We start from the raw sequence: 18592 nt of genomic DNA, 5'->3' as shown, positions 1-18592 counted from the left end.
GACATGAAATCTTCATGAGAAAATCGTTAGATTAGGAATGGATGTATAGTCATTCCAAATTAATTATGTTGGAGTCTATCTATATACAAGCCTTTTATCAATGAAACATGGTTTCTTTCAAGCAGGAACGCCATCTCTTACAGAGCCCCAGCCCTTCACCGTCCAGTTACCAGAACAAGCATAAGGATATTGCGCATCCGCCAGACTATGCTTCTGCGCCTTCAAGAAAGTCGACAACTCACACCACCCATCCTCGCGATACTCACAAACCGAGAAGCTAGAATGGAGAGGAATGGTGCGCTGGTTCTGAATGAAGTGCACATACTTGGTCTCACCAGTACCGGAAACATAATCGATAGACTTCGAGCCAGCCTTGGACGACCGCTTCGTAGAAACCTGGTGTGGCGCCGTGATAATCTCAATGTTCAACCGACCAGCGAAAGGAACAAGCTTGCTAGCAGAGAACTGCTGGTTCTTCGGGCGATGAGTAGCAGGCAAGAAATCGTCAAATTGGGTCAAACCGAATGCAGTCAAGACAGAGACGATGTTGGCGTCGTGGGTGAACTCCAGATAAAGGCTCTGGTTCAGCGGGAAGGTTACCGGGTTGGTATCCAATGTCATATTGGCTCCCGTGAGTTTCGCCGGAACATCGACGTAGTGACCCTCGACGCGAGCAATGAATTCTTCAACCCAAGCAATACCTTGTGCGCGTCCGGTTGGGCTCATGAAGCCGGAAAGACCGGCGAATTCGAGATCCATGAGGTAGGCGAAACCTTCCCATTCTTCATAGTTGAACAGCTGGCAGAACTCGCTGTAGCCGAGACTGATGGTTTCATAGGGGCAGAGGCTTTGCGCATGATATGTGTCTGTCACGGTCCAGTTGTAGTTTCCAGTCAGATGTCTCAGCTTCTCAGTGCGGTCTTTCAGATAGGTGTTTTGCCAGGTGCTGATTGGCTCGGCGATATTGGCGAACATACTCGAAGCCTCGTTGGCACAGGCAGATTCGCCAGTGGTTGCGGAGTCAATTGTTGCCAGGATGTTGGCATTTTTGGTCCAGTCAAGTCCGAAAAAACCGGCTAGGAAATTCTCTGCGCTCTCGAGCATGCGCGACTGGAGTGTTGTGCGCACAACGATTTTGGAGGAGTTGTCATATAGATGGCCGTAGTTATAGTAGTTGAGAATTCCGCTATTAAAGAGCTCTTGGCGGCCAATCGGGACCAGAATCTCTTTGCCTAGCTGGTAGGACCAGTCATTCAGGAACTCGAGCTCTCCTTTGAAGACGGCTCCGTTGGCAATGGCTTTTTGAATGCCGGTACCCCATGCATCCAGTCCTTCTGATGAGGAGGGATACCTTGAGCCATGGCGCTGTAGCATGTGCATGTGGGTAATGTTGGCGCCCTTGGGCAAAGGATATTCCTTGACTCCAAATCCTTCACTGGGAGAGAAGTAGGGGCTTTATAGGGATTAGCTAGGGTCAAAATTTATAGTCTGAATGGAAATTTACCTCAAATCACCCATAAGATGGAAGATATTTCTCCCATTTGCTCCGCTGATGGGTTCTGACGTTTCCAAGGGGGCATTTGGAACATAAGTTGCCTCGCCGAAGGGTGCTGGGTTTGTTGCAGCCAGGAAAGGAGCAGCCCCAGTCGCTGTAGTGCCTGTTTCACCAATTAACATCCTTCTGCATTTCCCAAGTATCATTTTCTTGATAGATTACATGTCAACTTACCAGCATAGTTATCAGGAGAGGTCTGGAACCAATCAGGCTGTGTAGATGTCGCTCTTTGCTTAATGGCACCAGCTTCAACGCTAGCAGCCATGGCTATTAAAGAAACAAAGCTTTTGGTGGCCATTGTGGATAGTGGCATATGCAATGAAAGTGTAAAGAAAAGCTGAATTCTCTAAAATGATCACACATTTGCTTTATACGGAGTCTTTGCCGACACATTTAAGCTACGCGAGAACGGCATCATAATTTCATCTCGCTTAGAACAACGGAAGCCATAATCTCCACGCCGTACGTTGGATCTTTTTGGACTTCATGTTGTACTGTATGAAGGTGGAGGGCGGAAATCAATCATGATCGTCGAGTCGCCCACGTGGGGCAGCTAAGAGCTCTTATAGTCGCGGGAAGTGGGTTTAGCGTCTGCTCGGCTCCAATAAACGGCGTCCATCACTCGAAGCAACCGCCTATTCTATGCATGAGTTGAAGAACGTGCTCCCTTAGCTGCTCAGGGGTCTTGGTCCGACATCGCTTTCATTATTCATTCATGATTTGCAGCAGCCCGGGAGTGCTGAGACCTGGTCCGATTCCGTATTGGTATTGTCAAAATCCTGGTAAACTAGTGAATAATGCCCAAGTAACATGTACCGCGTCGGTAATATTATCATACCATTATGTCATCCGAACTCGGCCCTATAGCTGTACGCCAGGGCAGAGGCACACTTGTGCCTTGAATCCTAGAGCCCTGGAGGCAGAGAAGGGCTTACGAAATGATTGAGAGCTAATCACGTGAGTCTGCTCATATGGACGTGCGACAGCGCCTGATTTCTCCTTCCCGAAGTCCTTACTAATCTCTAATGTATTCCGCGATTATCTCTGATAAGTTCAACCTCCGTATCAAAAGAATGAATTCTTTTGGATATAATAACATATGTTGAGTGGCTGTCCGCTCTTATATATATATTTTCCCCCATGAAGATCTAGAGAACGTTAGATGCGCATGCCTTGATAGACTTTCGAAATTCAAAACTCTCTTGTTCAATCAAAGTAGGCCTCCTAATCCATTCCAGCCACGTGAGCTCGCTATTTCTTTGTTTGATTGAGTATAAATTATAACTGCATTGAAATAGAGAGTCCGAATCTACTTGTCCTTCCATCGACCAGCCGGGCGCTCAGAGCTCCATAGTTAACAACCGTGAAACGTGAGGAACATTCCGATAATCTTCACATTCTTTGATACTCTACCATAGGGAACCTCAGCGTTACAGAGATGACGCTCAAAAGTTGAACAGAGCCAAATTACCACGCGTTGACCCATAATTCTACCCGAGTCGTCGATGTACTGAGCAAATTGCCGTGGATTGCTGGCTCCTCACCCTTGGATGATACCACCTCTATGAGGGTGTAACTGTGACCTATAGGCTGAATAAAGGAAGTGGAGTACAATGTACGCCACAACCTTGGTGTTCCTGGCATTGTTAATTGGCGGGGGAAACAATGCTCTTGTTGCCGGGAACGGAAGTAGAGCTCTTACGCCTCAACTTGGATATACACCTCACGCCGCACGGACACACCCAAGACTGACGATCTGCATGAATTACATGAAACTCTAGATTTTGTCGGTACGGAATGCTGCAGAGTCTCTCGAAAAGGCATTGCCGTAATTTAGCTTGTCCTCCCCCCAATGTGTACAACTGGTCGCCACGAAATTCGTATCCCAAGATACCCAGATCAGCTTCAATAAACACAATATGTGTAGGTATTATTTGTGACTGCCGAAAACCATGATTACAGCTATACTAAATCATACAAACTTAAACTTGTTGAGCCTGAGCTGCTTCTTCACCAGTGCCAAGACATTCCGCGAAAGTTGACCACGTGCCCTTCAATCGCTGGAATGTGAGATCACTGCATGCAGCATTGCTCTTCTTTTTTATGCAATCAAGTATTTTGTTATGCGAAAGGGAAGTTTATCTGGTCTAGACTGAAAGCTTTGAGTCGAGATTTCAATGGCTTGCTTGGGGGAAAATCGAAGATCGCGTAGAAGATGAAGTATAACTTCCCCAGACATCGGGTCGCGCTTTCCAGTAAACCACATGATGACGACGATACCGAGGAAACTGCCGCTTTCAAATCAACTTCAATCTCTTGTCTCAGTTTTCCTCATCTGTTTCTATCCATCTTGTGAACCCCGCGAACTGTTTGTCAAGGCCTGATCCATATTTTTTGTGACCTTGTAACTTCTGTGTGGCATCAGGACTTGCCAGTTCCAGTCCCCACTGTCTGACCGGAGTGAGCTAGCCGTTGCGACCTTTACCCGTCGAAGGAGGCCTTTGTGCCTTTATTAACCCCGGACCCCAGAAGATCCCGTCCTACGGCCCGCCGTTTTCAGCGCATCCACATTCCCCTTTTTGATCAAACAGCTTGGTTCAGACCGGGTATAGGAAGGATATCCAGCAAGGTATGTTACTTTTGCTTCGAGCCTCGTGGGGATTTCCGTTCTCGCCCAAGTAACCTCTTGTTTGCCTGCATTCGGCTACCTCTTCAGCTGTCAATCCACTCAAGTTTACTTATAGCAGCCGATCTCCATGCCATTTGACACAAACCTACTCATTCCTCATTCCTGAAGCCCAGCCTCCTGACTTTGGGCCTGACTAAGTTAGAATATTCACTATGCCGTCCAAGACCTCGCAGAAGAAATCGGTGCTCTGCCTGTCATTTTTGGCGGCCTTGGCGCAAGCCACACCCACAGTGTAAGTGATACTTGCCTACTTGCCTTCACAACCTGTGGCGGGTCCTTCACATTATACTTACTTGCTCTGATATATAGGAGCCTCAACTTTGACTACCGAGCCAACAAGGTTCGCGGTGTCAACCTTGGTGGCTGGCTGGTGCTGGAGCCATGGATCACTCCATCTATCTTTGATGCTGCTGGTGATGCTGCTGTTGATGAGTGGTCTCTCTGTGCGACTGTTGGCGCAGACCAGTGCCGGTCTCTTCTTGCAGAGCACTGGAGCAGCTTCATCACTGCCGATGACTTCAACCAGATTGCCTCGACTGGCATGAACCACGTCAGGATCCCCGTGGGCTACTGGGCTGTGAAGCACCTGGATGGTGACCAATACGTCGACGGCCAACTGGAGTACCTCGACCAAGCTGTTGGCTGGGCTCGCGCTGCCGGCCTTAAGGTCATTGTCGACTTGCACGGTGGTACGTATTTATATACCCAGTGAGCATAGATATAGCTAACAAGAGTCGTAGCTCCTGGCTCCCAGAACGGCTTTGACAACAGCGGCAAGCGCGGTGCAATCCAATGGCAACAGGGTAACACTGTTGACAGCACCAAGGATGCCCTGGACGCTCTGGCCGCCCGCTATGGTGGCGACGGAGACGTCGTCACCGCCATCGAGGCCTTGAACGAGCCCAACGTCCCTGGAGGCGTGAATGTAGATGGCCTCAAGCAGTACTACTACGACTCGTGGGGTCTCGTCCGCAAGACGAGCCAGGACACCACCGTTGTCCTCCACGACGGCTTCTTGCCCACCGAGTCATGGAATGGCTTCATGAGCGAGTCCACTGGCGTGTGGTACGTGATGATGGATACCCACCACTACGAGGTGTTTGACAGTGGCCTTCTCGCCATGGACATCAATGCCCACGTCGAAAATGTCTGCACCTTCTCCAAGGACCACGTCCAGACCTCTGACAAGTGGACTGTCGTCGGTGAATGGACCGGTGCTATGACTGACTGTGCCAAGTACCTCAACGGAAAGGGTATTGGCGCCCGCTATGACGGTACCTACCCCGGAAGCAAGGCTATTGGTAGTTGTGACGGCAAGTCTGTTGGATCCATTGAGACTCTGTCTGATGACGACCGTAACAACATCCGTCGCTTCATTGAGGGCCAACTCGATGCATATGAGCACGGTACTGGCTGGCTCTACTGGACCTGGAAGACTGAGGGTGCCCCCGAGTGGGATATGCAGAAGCAGCTCGCCGCCGGTGTCTTCCCCAACCCCGTCACCAGCCGTGCATTCCCCGGCCAGTGCTAAACGCTATAGCCTTTATGCCTTGTTGCTTTCTTTTTTTAAGACCTAAGCATACAGCATCTTTATGATCATTGCTTGGTAGGTGTTTGCTCTGTTCACAAATTGGGTGTTTGGATTGCGTATGAAAGAGAGATAGACTCTCGTGTCTTTTTGGTGTTACGGTGTATGTTACTCTTTTCCTCGGGCCTGCTGAACAGGTCCGCGATTGGCAATAAACAAATTGTTCTTTTTTGCTTTAATATAAATTTTTCTGGTAATCTTTTTTTTGTAGACTAAGCTGCAAATAGACGTGAGGCTGTGCCACCTATGGCCAGGGGAGTTTCATCCAGTCTACCCTTTTCTGACTAGCCATTGCAACTGCCGAAACAATTCCGGACTAAACCAAGACTTGAAATTCTCGGCCACAAGAAAATCATGGTCCTCGTAATCGAATCCGGGGACAACCGTCTGTTTCTCATTAGTTCATGGACACATGAACAACCAAAGCCAGTAACGTCGGAGATAGGGGACAAATTACCTCGCTGATAAGCAGACCAGGACTGCTCTCTAGCTTTTCCTCCTTTTCAGGAATCAAGAAACTAGCTTTATAGCACCCTCCCTCAACAATCCATTGTAGCCGTTCCCCGTTGCTTATATCATGCCCAACGACAAAAGTCTCAATACGGAAGTCATCAAAGCTCCCTCCGGGTCCTAGAGGAACCAAGATGACGTAGACCCCTCGTCCATGGTGTAACGTGTGAACAGTACGACTTGCGTTGCGATGGAACGCCCCGATCGGAGTTTTCGGTGTGATGAAGTAGAAGATAGTCGTGGACCTGGAACGCTCTTCGCCCGCATCGTTGACCATGAGTCGCTTGTCTCGGTCTGTCTCGACGAAGTAGCCTCCCTCGATGTGCGGGTTCATCATGAGCTGATCGATGGTGTTTTGTGTGTTTGCATTTTCGGGTACTTGTCCAGCAGCCGTGGTTACAGGAGCCTGGTATCGGGTGTTGATTTCTTCCAGGGATATCTCCATGTGGGGGCGGGGGGGGGGGGGAGAAGGCGGGGTTGTGGCTGTAGAGAATGACGTCGAAATAAATGTCTTGGTGAGATGTTGACTCAAATATGGAGTACGTAGAGGATAACCCGATTTTAAGAAAAGTAACGTTGGAGTTATGATGTTATCGTGTGGTGGAAAATGGGAGATCGATCCAAGGGTGAGATGGTAAGGCCTCGATGTCTACGGCCATATCGGGACAAAGAACAGTCAGCGTCCATTTAGAGCGACGTGCATTCACCGGCCGTAAGCCAGTTTCTGCACCATTAAATGCCAATCGTCCGAAAAGTAGGGTTGTGCTTCTTTCCAAATCCGTTCGGAGTTGTTGTTGTTGACGTAACTATACGTCGTGCAACCACCTTTGGTATGTTGACTTTACTATGTCCTGTGATCTTGACAGCAGAAATGGAATGCGATGGCGTGTACTTCGTAAGTAAACTCCCCATAGGTCGATTCCAACCCAGATGATAGTATTTTGTAACCATCGCTTCCAAGTAGTTTGCCCAGGAAAGAGTTATGAAAAACTTAATCCAAGATATAGGTATGATACTAGGAGCTTGATGATAACATCCTATACAGATGAATCTAATCGGAAAGATTTCATCTATTGCTCAAAAAATAATAGGATGTCGGGGTGATTTCATACAGAAGTTTGATTTATTGTAACGCCTCTGCTTACTGAGAGCGACTTGTCACTTGTAATTGCCGCTGCCTTTGAAGGACGTGAAAGGCGAGCAGTTGCTCACCTCTTTTCGTATTAACTTTAGCCATTCTCTAAAACCTAATAGTTTATGGATATTGACGAGAAAGGTATGGATACATGGCCCCAAAAATAACTCGGAAAGGTGCCTGTACCAGTAAAATTGCGGCGAGAGGGATGGCTGAAGACTTTGAAGAGCTACAGAATGCATATGACGAACTTCAGAGTCGGAAGCAGACCTGCTCCTCGATCCAATGTCACAGAAAAGTCATTTAGCACGAATAATATCTCTCCTAGGCGGAAGTGGTTTGCAGTCTCCAGCTGTCGGACGTCCCCATGTCTGATAAAGACCAGCAAAATAAAATAAAAATCCCCACCGGGAGCTCAAGGTTCGGGTCGAACCCGCAGCTCTCTCTGCACGATATCCGAACACAGTTAACTACCACCAGGTTATTTCGGCGGGGTGGTTGCAAAAGTAAGGGTTAAAGTTGCTGATAGAGGGTTGTTTTTGCCATCCCTATTAGGAGGTAGGGCTCCACCTATATACTAGCACGTGACCTGATTACTTACGTCACGTGGTGTCCCAACAAGGGAAAGGGAAAGGGCAAAAAAGCCCCACCGGGAGCCGGCCCCGAGCGGCGCCCAGGGCCGCCCGTGTGAGCTTAGTTATACGAAGCCTGGGCCAGCGACATCGGCAAAAGTATAGACATCCCGAAAACTTCACAGTCTTTTGTACGGAATGCAAGCGCATGAAATCCCGTGGAAATCTGTGGCCATGACCAGCATCCTGTTTTCGCTTAGGGGTCTTGGCGATCCGCTCAAGAGGGACCTCAATTTTCATACTTAATGTGGCATGGTGTAATGGGCCCAGTGTGGGTATACTCAGTGACATGCATACATCAGAGGCTGGAGGCTTGACCCATAGGGCCAAAAGAGGATGACATGGTTGGCCAACTTCATATACGATCCACCCATCGCCTTCATATTATCTAATTCACGATTCGACATGAGAGATTTTCATTCAGCTTGTAATTTCCACTTTTCCCGCTGTCGGGCCACTGCAAGCTATATTTCCTTTCCATCCCACGGAAGCAATACAGTCGACTCTTTCTTTTCTGTCTTCTGCACCTTCGCTTTGGTTTTTGCGTTCCTCGCTATTCTCGCACTAATCCGATTCAACACTGTCGAGTCCTACCGAGAATACTATTGACAACAATTCCAGCATATATAGTTTCACTGCCAAAGAAACTTGATCTCACTCAACAGTCTCGCAAAAGTAGCAGCATATAGTTGCGTCACCAATCCCGTTGCGCCAATTTCGATATCTCTTACGGCCTCACCACTCCATTGCGCATTTTCCGGAACGCCCTCGCAAATCAGATCAGATCAGCCCTTGCACCTGCAACTCATTATCCATTGCGCCAACCAGGTTTTATAAATGGTCCCAGCAACAACATACCCCAGCGAAACGGTAGTATTAGCCCTCACGCAAGAGCTACATTCCACCATTCGAACCAGTAGCCTCACATCTACTTTTCCGTCGCGCCAACCCAATACTTTGCCAAGCACCTTACGTTCACAGCTGCCCTGTTGCGATATCGAGACTCATCAACATGCCGAACTGGAAAGACCTTTTCGCCAACCGGGAACGGCGTCAATTCCCCGAGGTTGTGATCCCACTTGCCCATGGCTCCGCACCGAACGATGCTTACCCCAGCGATAACTCCAACTCTGGCCTCGACAGGTCTTCTTCTCAAGAAAAGGGCACCGCTGGCTCTTATTCGAGTGGGCCACTGACTCTGGAAGCTCTCAGGGTCGAGGTTGAGGCTGATATTGGCGCCTCGGGCCATAACACTGTTTACGATCGTATGTTTAACCAACGAATCTGATCTTGTTAAACTCTAGTTTGGCATCATCCTCGCCGCTTCAGTCTGACGTCGGACCTAACATCAACCTACAGGCAAAGCAAAGATCATCAACAGAGCAGTTCAGGACATTGGTATGGGACGCTATCAATGGGGTCTGTTCGTGCTCTGTGGAATGGGTTGGGTTGCCGACAAGTAAGTATACATCCCCCCCAGGTACTAACCCTCACAGCAATGTTTGCTAACCGGGTTCTCTTTTAGTCTCTGGCTGCAGGTACGACTTGTGTTGTTTCAACCAGTCCGGAGTTATATGCTAATAAAACGCAGGGAGTGGCCCTCACACTGACCCCAATTGCCAAAGAATTTGGTGTCTCTGAAAATGAGTCTCGCTTCGCAACATGCTCTCTCTTTGTTGGTCTAATTATTGGTGCCTCTTTCTGGGGAATTGCCTCCGACGCTATCGGAAGACGTCCGGCTTTCAACATGACCCTTTGCATTTGCGGTACATTTGGCCTCGCCGCCGGAGGTGGACCTAACTGGGTTGGGTATGTTATCTTAAATGTATTTTGAGATGTATTTATTAACTTATAAACCAGAACATGTGCTCTGTACGCCTGTTTGGGTCTAGGTGTTGGTGGAAACCTACCCGTTGATGCAGCTGTCTTTTTGGAATGCTTGCCTCCCAATTCAAGCAACATTCTGAGTGGTCTAGCTACGTGGTGGTCTGTCGGTACTTTGATTGCCAGGTTCGTCTCTAAGCGACAATTTCACATTAACGTCAAAGCTAATACCCTCTTAGTATGCTTGCCTGGGCTTTCATTCCAAACTTCTCTTGTGAAAGCATTGAAACATGTACCAAGGCAAACAACTGGGGCTGGAGGTACCTTGTCTTGACATTGGGTGCTATCACATTTGCTATGTTCCTCTGCCGTTTCTTTTTCTTCACACTCTACGAGTCGCCAAAGTTCCTGGTCTCTCGCGGTCGTCAGGATGAGGCTGTGGCTGCAGTGCAAGGAATCGCTCACAAGAACAAGACCACCACTTGGCTGACCGAGGAAATCATGAACGAAGTTGGTGGATACCCTGAGGAGAACAAGAAGCAGTCCCTATCCACCGGAGAGATCATCAAGCGGTCCCTTGAGAGATTCTCCGTTCAACAGATCAAGCCCTTGTTCAAGACTAAGCGGCTTGCCGTTTCGAGTAGGCACCCTTTTCCTGTTTTATTTGTACCCCAGACTAACCCCTCATACAGCGATTCTTATCTGGTTCTGCTGGACATGCATTGGAATGGGCTACACCCTTTTCAACGCCTTCCTCCCTCAATACCTAAGCGCCAACTCTTCCACCTACATCACCTACCGCAACTACGCCATCACAGCAGTTTGTGGAATTCCTGGGCCCCTTCTTGGCTGGTACACTGTCGATATCAAGTACATTGGTCGCAAGGGCACAATGGCGGCCTCAACCCTCATCACGGGCGTCCTATTGTTCTGCTTCACAGCCACCAAGGACCCCAACATCCAGCTCCTGTGTTCCTCCCTGGAGTCTTTCTTCCAGATGATCATGTACGGTGTGCTGTATGCCTACACTCCCGAGGTATTCCCTGCTCCCAACCGAGGTACCGGATCTGGTATTGCTAGCTGCTTGAACCGGATTGCTGGTCTCATGGCCCCGATCATTGGTATCTATGCTAGTACTGATCCTGTTGCCCCGATTTATGCGGCCGGTGCGCTTATCTTGGCTGCATTTGTGGCGATGTGTTTCTTGCCCATCGAAACTCAAGGAAAGCAGTCGATGTAAGGCGGTTGCTGTTGTGTTGTGAACCTTTTATCTTCGGAGGGTCCACCTGTTTCAAATTATCGAAGGTTATAATACCTGCTGGGTACTCGGTTATCACATTGGTCCACCAGCTTCCATCCATGCTTGCAGTTCCTTCGCATACTGTTTTGTTTAAACGTATTTAATTGCGCTGCACATAGCATAGAATACGCATTCCTATAGAAAATAATGCATTGCATTCATTGCCTTTCGACTTGTCTGTCTCTTTTAACTGTACGAATACCGAAGGCTCGAAGTGCGACTAGAGAGAAATGAAGGATATCAATGAATCATTCGCGGATGAGATCTACTGTTTGATGGGGTTGAAAATGATGACTTATGGATTGGGGGTATGTAGCTAAAATGCCAACAAGCACGAGGGAAACAAAGATCGACGATATCGATGGGGCCAGGTGACCATGCAGATATGAAGATGAATATTTCATGCAGATGAAAGGAAATCGCGGAAAGAAATATTGCAAGACAAACGTCTTCGCAAACGAGGAGATTCTAAATTCAAAGTAGCCCCAGGGCTCCAAAGGCCGTGACCACTTCGGAATCGACGTTTACCAACCACTCCTCCTGGAATCGCTGGGCGCCACCACATGCACCAATAACTTCCTGCAGACGATGGCGGACAAAGTCTCGGATTGTGAAGCGGTGGATGACATCACCAGACTGCCATTCACGACGACGAATTGACTCGGGCTGTTCGACTCCTTCCGGGCTTTCGGCAACTGCCGTTTCGGATCCAGCCGGTGCGTTCCAATAAACCAGATAGTCGGCATTGGGATCTGTACCGCCGTCTGCCAGCTCGGTGATGAGGTCCGTCCACATGCTAAGGTAAGACTGGAGATGAGAAAGGATGTATGGAGGGGGAGGAGCGGGTTGAGAAGGATCGGCCTGGACTCCTTGAAGGGCCAGGAGCTGAGTAAGACCAAGGGCATGAATCTTCTTCTGGTTGACGCTGCCAATATTGTCGTAATGCGAAAACCATTCAGTGAGAATCCAAGTGAGAGATTGTTCCTCCGAAGAGTTCGTCGCGGCGGCGACCGAAGAAGCGAAGATGGCTGGGTTGGCCAGAGCAAGGCGAGCTAAAACCGAATAGTAATCGGTTTCGACAGCACCATACACTGGTGAAGTCTTTCTGTTGGGGCCGGAGGTTTGGCTAGCTTCGTGGGCAGAGTATAGACCCTCGAGAAGGGAGAATAGGAATGAGCTATCCAAGAGAGAGCGAGAGATCACGCTGTATGTGGCTTCACTGCCGCCATCGACCGTCTCAGCAGCGCGGATCATCAGCTCAACTATCCGAGGGATAACACCGAGGCGTTGCTTGGTTGTCGTTTTGAGTACAGCCTCGAGTGACACCAGTAATTGGAAGCGGAACCGATCGCTCAAGACTTCCTGTGGCGCGAGGAAAATATAAGATTCAACAATTTGCAGAGCCTGTGGAGTACTATCGGTAGCTTCTTCGATGATGGGGAATAAAGATGGGAGGAGTGATAGAATTTCTGGTGAGGCAGAAGATGGCGTAGACTGGATGATGGCAGCCCACAGCTCCAATGCCTCATCAAGAAGGTAGATGATCGTTTCCTGTATATGACATTAGAAATGGGGACAAAGAATGAATAAAGGCACATTGACTTACCGAGCCAGGTTCTACTGAGCTTTGGATTAGTGGAAGAATCAGTGGGTGGTACCTCACAGAATCTTGCTTTAAAGATTGGATCAAAGATGAGAGCAGAGTCAGGATGGCCTGTTTCATCAAGTGCTCTTCTCCGGAACTTTCCCACAGAGGAGGCAGCAAGGACAGAATTTGGTCGGAGAAGGGTGTGATCTGGTCATGTCAGTAATGGCGCTGCCGATAGGACGCAAGGAATTACTTACATTATCTTCCATCTTCACAACGGCTACGCGAACCGTCTCCAAAAGCCCCATCTTCGTCTCCGATGATTCAACTTCTTGAACGAGAGACATGAGACTTGCTAGGATTGAAGGCGCAAACGGCATAAATCCTTCTGCGGAGAATTCGTATGGATCAAGAACATTGCGAAGCTGTCGACCCGCAGTGATACGAACGACTAGATCATTTAATGGATCTTGGCTGTTTAGCAGGTGTTGGAAGATCTGGTAAATGGCGTTTCTGTTAAGTTCACCCGGCTTGACTGGAACCCACTGGCCAAGGACTAAAGCGATTCTCCTTCTGAGAAGCCTATACTCCTGCTCTTGGGATTGAACCTCGGGGACCATGGTATGCTCCAGGAATGCATTGAAATCCAAATGCTGTTCCAAACTGGCAGCTGCCAAGCCAATAGCGGAGTAGAGCGAGTCCTTCAGTAGCACATTGTGATTCTCGGTGTCTGAAAAGAAAATTAGCATTGCGCACGCCTCATAACCATAGTGTATACGCTTACTCGCAAAGGAATAGAACACATTCAGGAGCCGGGGAATGAGTAAATCTTTGAAGTGAATGACGAGATCAAGGAAGAGCTTTTCGGAGCAAGAGCGGATGGAGAACTCCCATGCATCGGCGTTCTCTTCCTCTCGCTTCTCCCAGTCTTCTGGCTCTTCTGCCCATTCCTGGAAATCGATGTTACGGAACCTGAAGAATTGTGTGACAAGTAGCTCCATAACGTTGACAACAAAGTCCTCTGTGAAGAGCTGTGACTTGACGAGCTCAACAGATTGTTTCCGCTCTTCCTTATCTTGTGGCGTCTGATATTTGAATGTCTGAGCAGGGTTGAAAGCCATTTTCGCGCATGCCCGAATCAGGAGCAGAGCCCGGAGACCAGTCTTCTCTGCCAAGGACTTGCCTTCGGCTTCATCGCCTGCACCAAGACTCTCATATTTCTCCCCGAGTTTCACGACCAATGACCAGTATGACTGAACAAGGGAAATGCTGTCTGGCAGCAAGGCGAAAGATGCAGGGTGTGTCTTGGCCATTTCAACGTGCAGCTTGGACATTTGCAGCAAGTGCTTCTCGATGGCCCTGTGAACTGGTTCGGGCAGGTTGGCAGACCCATCCACGAAAGAGAGGAATTTGCTGAAGTGAGAATGGGTCAATACCCAGAAATTCTGCACTTCCTGGTTGCGGCTCGGGTGTTCATATCCAGCAATTATTAGCCGTCGAAGAACCTTGAGAGACACCATGCTCTGATCAAGTGTCTCCAGCAACTCCCCTTCGCCGGCGCCACCCTGCTCCAGTATGGCGACCCATTTGTTGAGCTTGTCCACATAAATTCCCCCAAGTAGCTGGAATATCTCGGGAGAAACGGACTGAAGATTGTGACGTGTTCGCTGGATTCGAGCTGTGGACAATTCTTTGATGATTTGCAATAAGATGAGGAGAGTTCGGGAGAGTTGGAGTGGGTTTGCACCTGGCTGAATGGAGGATCGGAGGAAAGAAATAACGGACGAAATAGCATCTGGCCTGGGTGGAATTAGCATGAGCGGTCTCAATTAACGCGTCAGTATTCGTACCAATCCTGGGGGAACTCATAACGCATAATCTTGGCAATCATCAATGAATTATGAAGGGCCAACAGCAGGGCAGGCTCAACAATACCTGCCTCCAGGGCTCTAGTCTTGATCTGTTCTTTTTCTTCCTTTTTGATCGCACTTGCGTCATTGTTAGCATGTTGCCTTCCATGCAGGGATTCGAGGCCGTACTTTGCTGCTGTTTTGCGCCAATATTTATCAATGCCATTTTTCAGCTGGATAATTGCGAGATAGCGGACTTCATTGGGAACGGAATGGTCAAGGAAAACGTCCTGCAAGTCAAAACACCAAGTTAGCGCGCGAATCATGAATAATCTGGGTGACGGGCTGATACCTGTAGGAATGTATAGTACATGCCCTGTTTCTCCCAGTTCTGGAGCTGCTGAGTACCTGTTTGAACTTGCTGCTGGGTCGAGCTTGCCGCAAGTACCAGGGCATTCAGCACATTCTGGGCGCTCAATGGGTTGGCCTCGCCCTCGACCTCGATGGCGAACGCCATGGCAGATTCTGTTTAGGGCGTGAGATAGACCGTTGAGATCTGCGCCTTCTGAGATAGATCCTGGAGCTGAGAAAGTATGCGCTAGAATTGCATGGAGCCCATAAACAGGGAAACAACGCGCTTTCGAAGAAGTAGGCGATAACAACATACCGCCTTGGAGCTCTTTGATGCTCCCCGCCTCCGGAATATAGATATGCCGGTTCCGCCCAACCCTAGGGCTGGACCCTCTTTTCCCTCCCAATGCGGACATGGACTTAGGGCTTTCCTGGTGGAGACAATGAAGTCAGAGATGTCAAACTTGCTAAGGGCCTATCAAACTGGGATCTACAAACCATGTTTCGAGCAACTATGGAGCCAGAAAGACCGTTCCATACCACCTAGACACTCCCTTCCAGTGACATACCTATGATGTATCATGATGCAACAACAGTTCATAATCCTAGTTTGACTTGATCGTGATGGAGACAAAAGGTATATAAACTGTAATAGAGTCGCACCGCTATTCTCTTCTTAAGTTCAAATTCATTCTGCGTCTTCAATCTTCTCTATCTCCAATATTCTCATCTAACTTTCCTTGCACAACACACACAATGGCGCACTTTGAGGACCTCAGAAAGACCGCCTACAAGGCTGAGAATGACCTTAATTCCTACCAGGCCAAGCAGGGTATCGGCAAGAAGAGTGACTCAAGTAAGATGGATGGTGCAATCCGGTTTCTTCAGTTGATACTGACCAGGATCTCTTAGCTCTCGAGTCCGGTGTCGACGAGACAGTCAACCAACGATTCTCCGAGCCCACTAGTGTGAAGTACGGCCCTGGCTCAACCGCCTCTGGTAGCGACCACCGCAAGATCCCCGAAGATGAGGGTGGCACTCGTGATGACCGTGGCAGGTAAGATATATCGCAGCATTCTTTTATCTTTCACAAAGCTAATATGCCATCTCTATCTAGACTCCCCAAGGCCGAGCACTTCCAGGGCGACGACGGCCCTGAAACCGGCGTGAAGCAATATTCCGAGAACCGCCCTGGCGACCAAGATGCTCTGAACCTGCAGGACATGAAGCGCCGCGGACTTGCTTAATAAACATGTACATTATAAAAGTGATAACCTGACGACATCTACGATAATGGAATGTTAATCAAATATCGTTTGCTTCAATATCGAACTATATCCGAATCCGACCAATTATACAATTCGGAATCAAAACGCACTGAGTTCATAAGTTCCATGCATTAAAGGAATAAGTTATTCATCCCACCCACCGACATCTCCCCGGCTAGTACAGATATACCCCGCACGCGTAGCTCGGGGCCTTTGCATACGGATAGCCCAATCAGCACATCTCAGGGGCCCTTAGCCTAGACAGATTAACCCATTTCTCATACACATCACTGGCATGCATAACTAGTACCTGCTATTTGTGCTATCATAGGCTACATTCATGTATAGCTTTGTCTCGGCGCTTGATGTCGGGGAGACCTTGGTTTTGGGCCCGAATCGACTATTGGTTTACAACTGGCCGCACCAGTCGAAACATTGACCCCTGCTCTGTGTTGCGTGTTTATAAACCAGCTGTCTTCTTCCTCATGGTGTTTCGTTATCTATCTTCAACTCCTCTCCACACAGTCTAAATAAACTACTTATCCAATATGGCATCTGCTGCGGTTGATCTCAAATCTATCGAGACTCGGCTGTTCGTCAACAACGAGGTAGGCAATCGCCACCTTTGACACAAAGCCCAATGCATGGAGTATTCCTTTTGTACTGATAACTTCAGTTTCGCCCGTCATCGAGTAACAAGACATTCGAAGTGGTATACCCTTACACCAAAGAAGTTGTAGCCCAAGGTATGTATACACCCACCTTCTCCACCCAGACCAAAAACAGCCCTAACAATATATTTCCACCAGTCCAAGAAGCCGATATCAAAGACGTCGACGACGCGGTAGCCGCCGCAAATGCAGCCTTCCCCGCCTGGCGTGACCTAGGCACAGAACAGCGCGGACACTACCTACGCAAACTATCCCAGCTGATCCTCGAGTCCAACGATGATCTAGCAAAGCTAGAGACATTATGCATCGGTCGCCCAATAACCCAATTCTTCGATGCAGGCCTAGCAGCCGAATACTTCCGGTATTTCGCTGATGCAGGCTGGAGCGCACAGGGAACAGCCAGTCTCAATACGCCCGACCATCTGAACTTGACGGTCAAGCAACCGTTCGGTGTGGTGGCGCTGATCATCCCGTGGAATTTCCCACTTATCATGTTTGCTCTTAAAATGGCGCCCGCACTGGCAGCTGGTAATACAGTTGTGTTGAAGAGTAGCGAGAAAGCACCCTTGACGGTTTGTCTACCCCCCATCTTCCTGGTACTATCGCATCTAACCACCATCCAGTCCCTCTACATGGCTAAACTAATCCAAAAGCCGGCTTCCCCCAGGCGTCGTCAACGTCCTCTCAGGCCACGGCGACCCAGCCGGCTCAGCACTAGCATCGCACATGGGCGTCCGCGGTATCAGTTTCACAGGTTCCTCAGCAACAGGACGAAAGATCCAAGTCGCATCCGCCAAGTCCAACATGAAGCATGTGCACATGGAGCTAGGCGGTAAAACGCCAGCGATCGTGTTCCCCGACGCAGATGTCGCATCAGCAGCCGCACAGACACAATTCAGTATCCAGTTTAACAGCGGACAAATCTGCGTTGCAAATTCACGAATCTACGTGCACGAATCTATCGCAGAGCAGTTTATCAAATCCTTCCGTGAACATTTCGCTGCTGTCAAGATGGGTGATCCCATGGATCCTACAACCACACACGGTCCGCAGGTTGATATGATACAGTATGAGCGGATCAAGGAGTATCTTGCTATTGGGGAGAAGGATGGGAAGTTGACTGCTGGTGGAGATGCGAAGGATGGGTTGTTTGTGAGGCCGACTGTCTTTGAGGGCGTACCTGAGGATTCGCGGTTGATGCAGGAAGAGGTTTTTGGACCGGTTGTTGCGATCAATACCTTCTCTACTGAGGAGGAGGCGATTGCCAAGGCGAATAATTCTGAGTTTGGTTTGTATGCGTCCGTTTTTACTAAGGACATTGATCGGGCTGTTCGTGTGTCTAAGGCTTTGGATGCTGGTACTGTTGGTGTCAATTGTACTAGTCCTACTGGGGCGAAGGATTGTGCTTTTGGGGGCTTTAAGTCGAGTGGCACTGGTCGTGAGGGGTTGTTGCATAGTCTTGACAGTTTCCTTGAGATCAAGACTATTTTGATCAAGGCGGTAGCGCGTCTTTGATGGAGCTATGGACCTCGGCTCGTATGCAGGTTAGGTGAATGGCTATATGTTTTACTTGTTACTTAGGTCTACGCAGAGGGATATTTTTGATTCAGTAGATCATTAATTGTAATCTG

At 48.8% G+C, this 18592-nt stretch overlaps 7 protein-coding genes across 7 annotated transcripts; 4 read left to right on the top strand and 3 right to left on the bottom strand.

The window, feature by feature from the left end:
* Window positions 1–117: 117 nt before the first annotated feature.
* On the bottom strand, window positions 118–1853 carry N7446_002067 (histidine phosphatase family protein; the record flags this gene model as incomplete). Its single annotated transcript, XM_058510816.1, has 3 exons — window positions 118–1453; window positions 1505–1658; window positions 1730–1853. 3 exons carry the CDS (start codon window positions 1851–1853, stop codon window positions 118–120), a joined length of 1614 nt encoding a protein of 537 aa, XP_058376352.1.
* Window positions 1854–4396: 2543 nt separating this feature from the next.
* Window positions 4397–5775, top strand: exg1 (glucan 1,3-beta-glucosidase; the record flags this gene model as incomplete). The annotated part of the gene is made up of 3 exons (XM_058510815.1): window positions 4397–4476; window positions 4554–4933; window positions 4985–5775. The coding sequence occupies 3 exons, from the start codon at window positions 4397–4399 to the stop codon at window positions 5773–5775; spliced, it is 1251 nt and encodes a 416-aa protein (XP_058376351.1).
* Window positions 5776–6102: 327 nt separating this feature from the next.
* N7446_002065 (cupin domain-containing protein) lies at window positions 6103–6787 on the bottom strand (the record flags this gene model as incomplete). The annotated part of the gene is made up of 2 exons (XM_058510814.1): window positions 6103–6219; window positions 6290–6787. The coding sequence occupies 2 exons, from the start codon at window positions 6785–6787 to the stop codon at window positions 6103–6105; spliced, it is 615 nt and encodes a 204-aa protein (XP_058376350.1).
* Window positions 6788–9121: 2334 nt separating this feature from the next.
* Window positions 9122–11173, top strand: N7446_002064 (uncharacterized protein; the record flags this gene model as incomplete). The annotated part of the gene is made up of 7 exons (XM_058510813.1): window positions 9122–9374; window positions 9469–9568; window positions 9635–9647; window positions 9701–9918; window positions 9970–10119; window positions 10173–10573; window positions 10626–11173. The coding sequence occupies 7 exons, from the start codon at window positions 9122–9124 to the stop codon at window positions 11171–11173; spliced, it is 1683 nt and encodes a 560-aa protein (XP_058376349.1).
* A 534-nt stretch (window positions 11174–11707) lies between these two features.
* On the bottom strand, window positions 11708–15188 carry N7446_002063 (putative importin 11; the record flags this gene model as incomplete). Its single annotated transcript, XM_058510812.1, has 7 exons — window positions 11708–12784; window positions 12840–13028; window positions 13079–13551; window positions 13606–14621; window positions 14672–14809; window positions 14861–14961; window positions 15024–15188. 7 exons carry the CDS (start codon window positions 15186–15188, stop codon window positions 11708–11710), a joined length of 3159 nt encoding a protein of 1052 aa, XP_058376348.1.
* A 590-nt stretch (window positions 15189–15778) lies between these two features.
* Window positions 15779–16269, top strand: N7446_002062 (uncharacterized protein; the record flags this gene model as incomplete). Its single annotated transcript, XM_058510811.1, has 3 exons — window positions 15779–15878; window positions 15935–16079; window positions 16140–16269. The coding sequence occupies 3 exons, from the start codon at window positions 15779–15781 to the stop codon at window positions 16267–16269; spliced, it is 375 nt and encodes a 124-aa protein (XP_058376347.1).
* Window positions 16270–16774: 505 nt separating this feature from the next.
* N7446_002061 (aldehyde dehydrogenase family protein) lies at window positions 16775–18476 on the top strand (the record flags this gene model as incomplete). Its single annotated transcript, XM_058510810.1, has 4 exons — window positions 16775–16898; window positions 16967–17036; window positions 17100–17583; window positions 17615–18476. The coding sequence occupies exons 1-4, from the start codon at window positions 16839–16841 to the stop codon at window positions 18474–18476; spliced, it is 1476 nt and encodes a 491-aa protein (XP_058376346.1). The 5' UTR covers window positions 16775–16838.
* Between the last annotated feature and the right edge of the window lie 116 nt (window positions 18477–18592).

The sequence above is a fragment of the Penicillium canescens genome, assembly GCF_028828765.1.
Source record: "Penicillium canescens strain IBT 15451 chromosome Unknown utg000002l_segment0_segment0, whole genome shotgun sequence".
Taxonomy (NCBI): Eukaryota; Fungi; Ascomycota; class Eurotiomycetes; order Eurotiales; family Aspergillaceae; genus Penicillium; species Penicillium canescens.
This window is presented reverse-complemented; position numbering and strand designations above follow the sequence as displayed.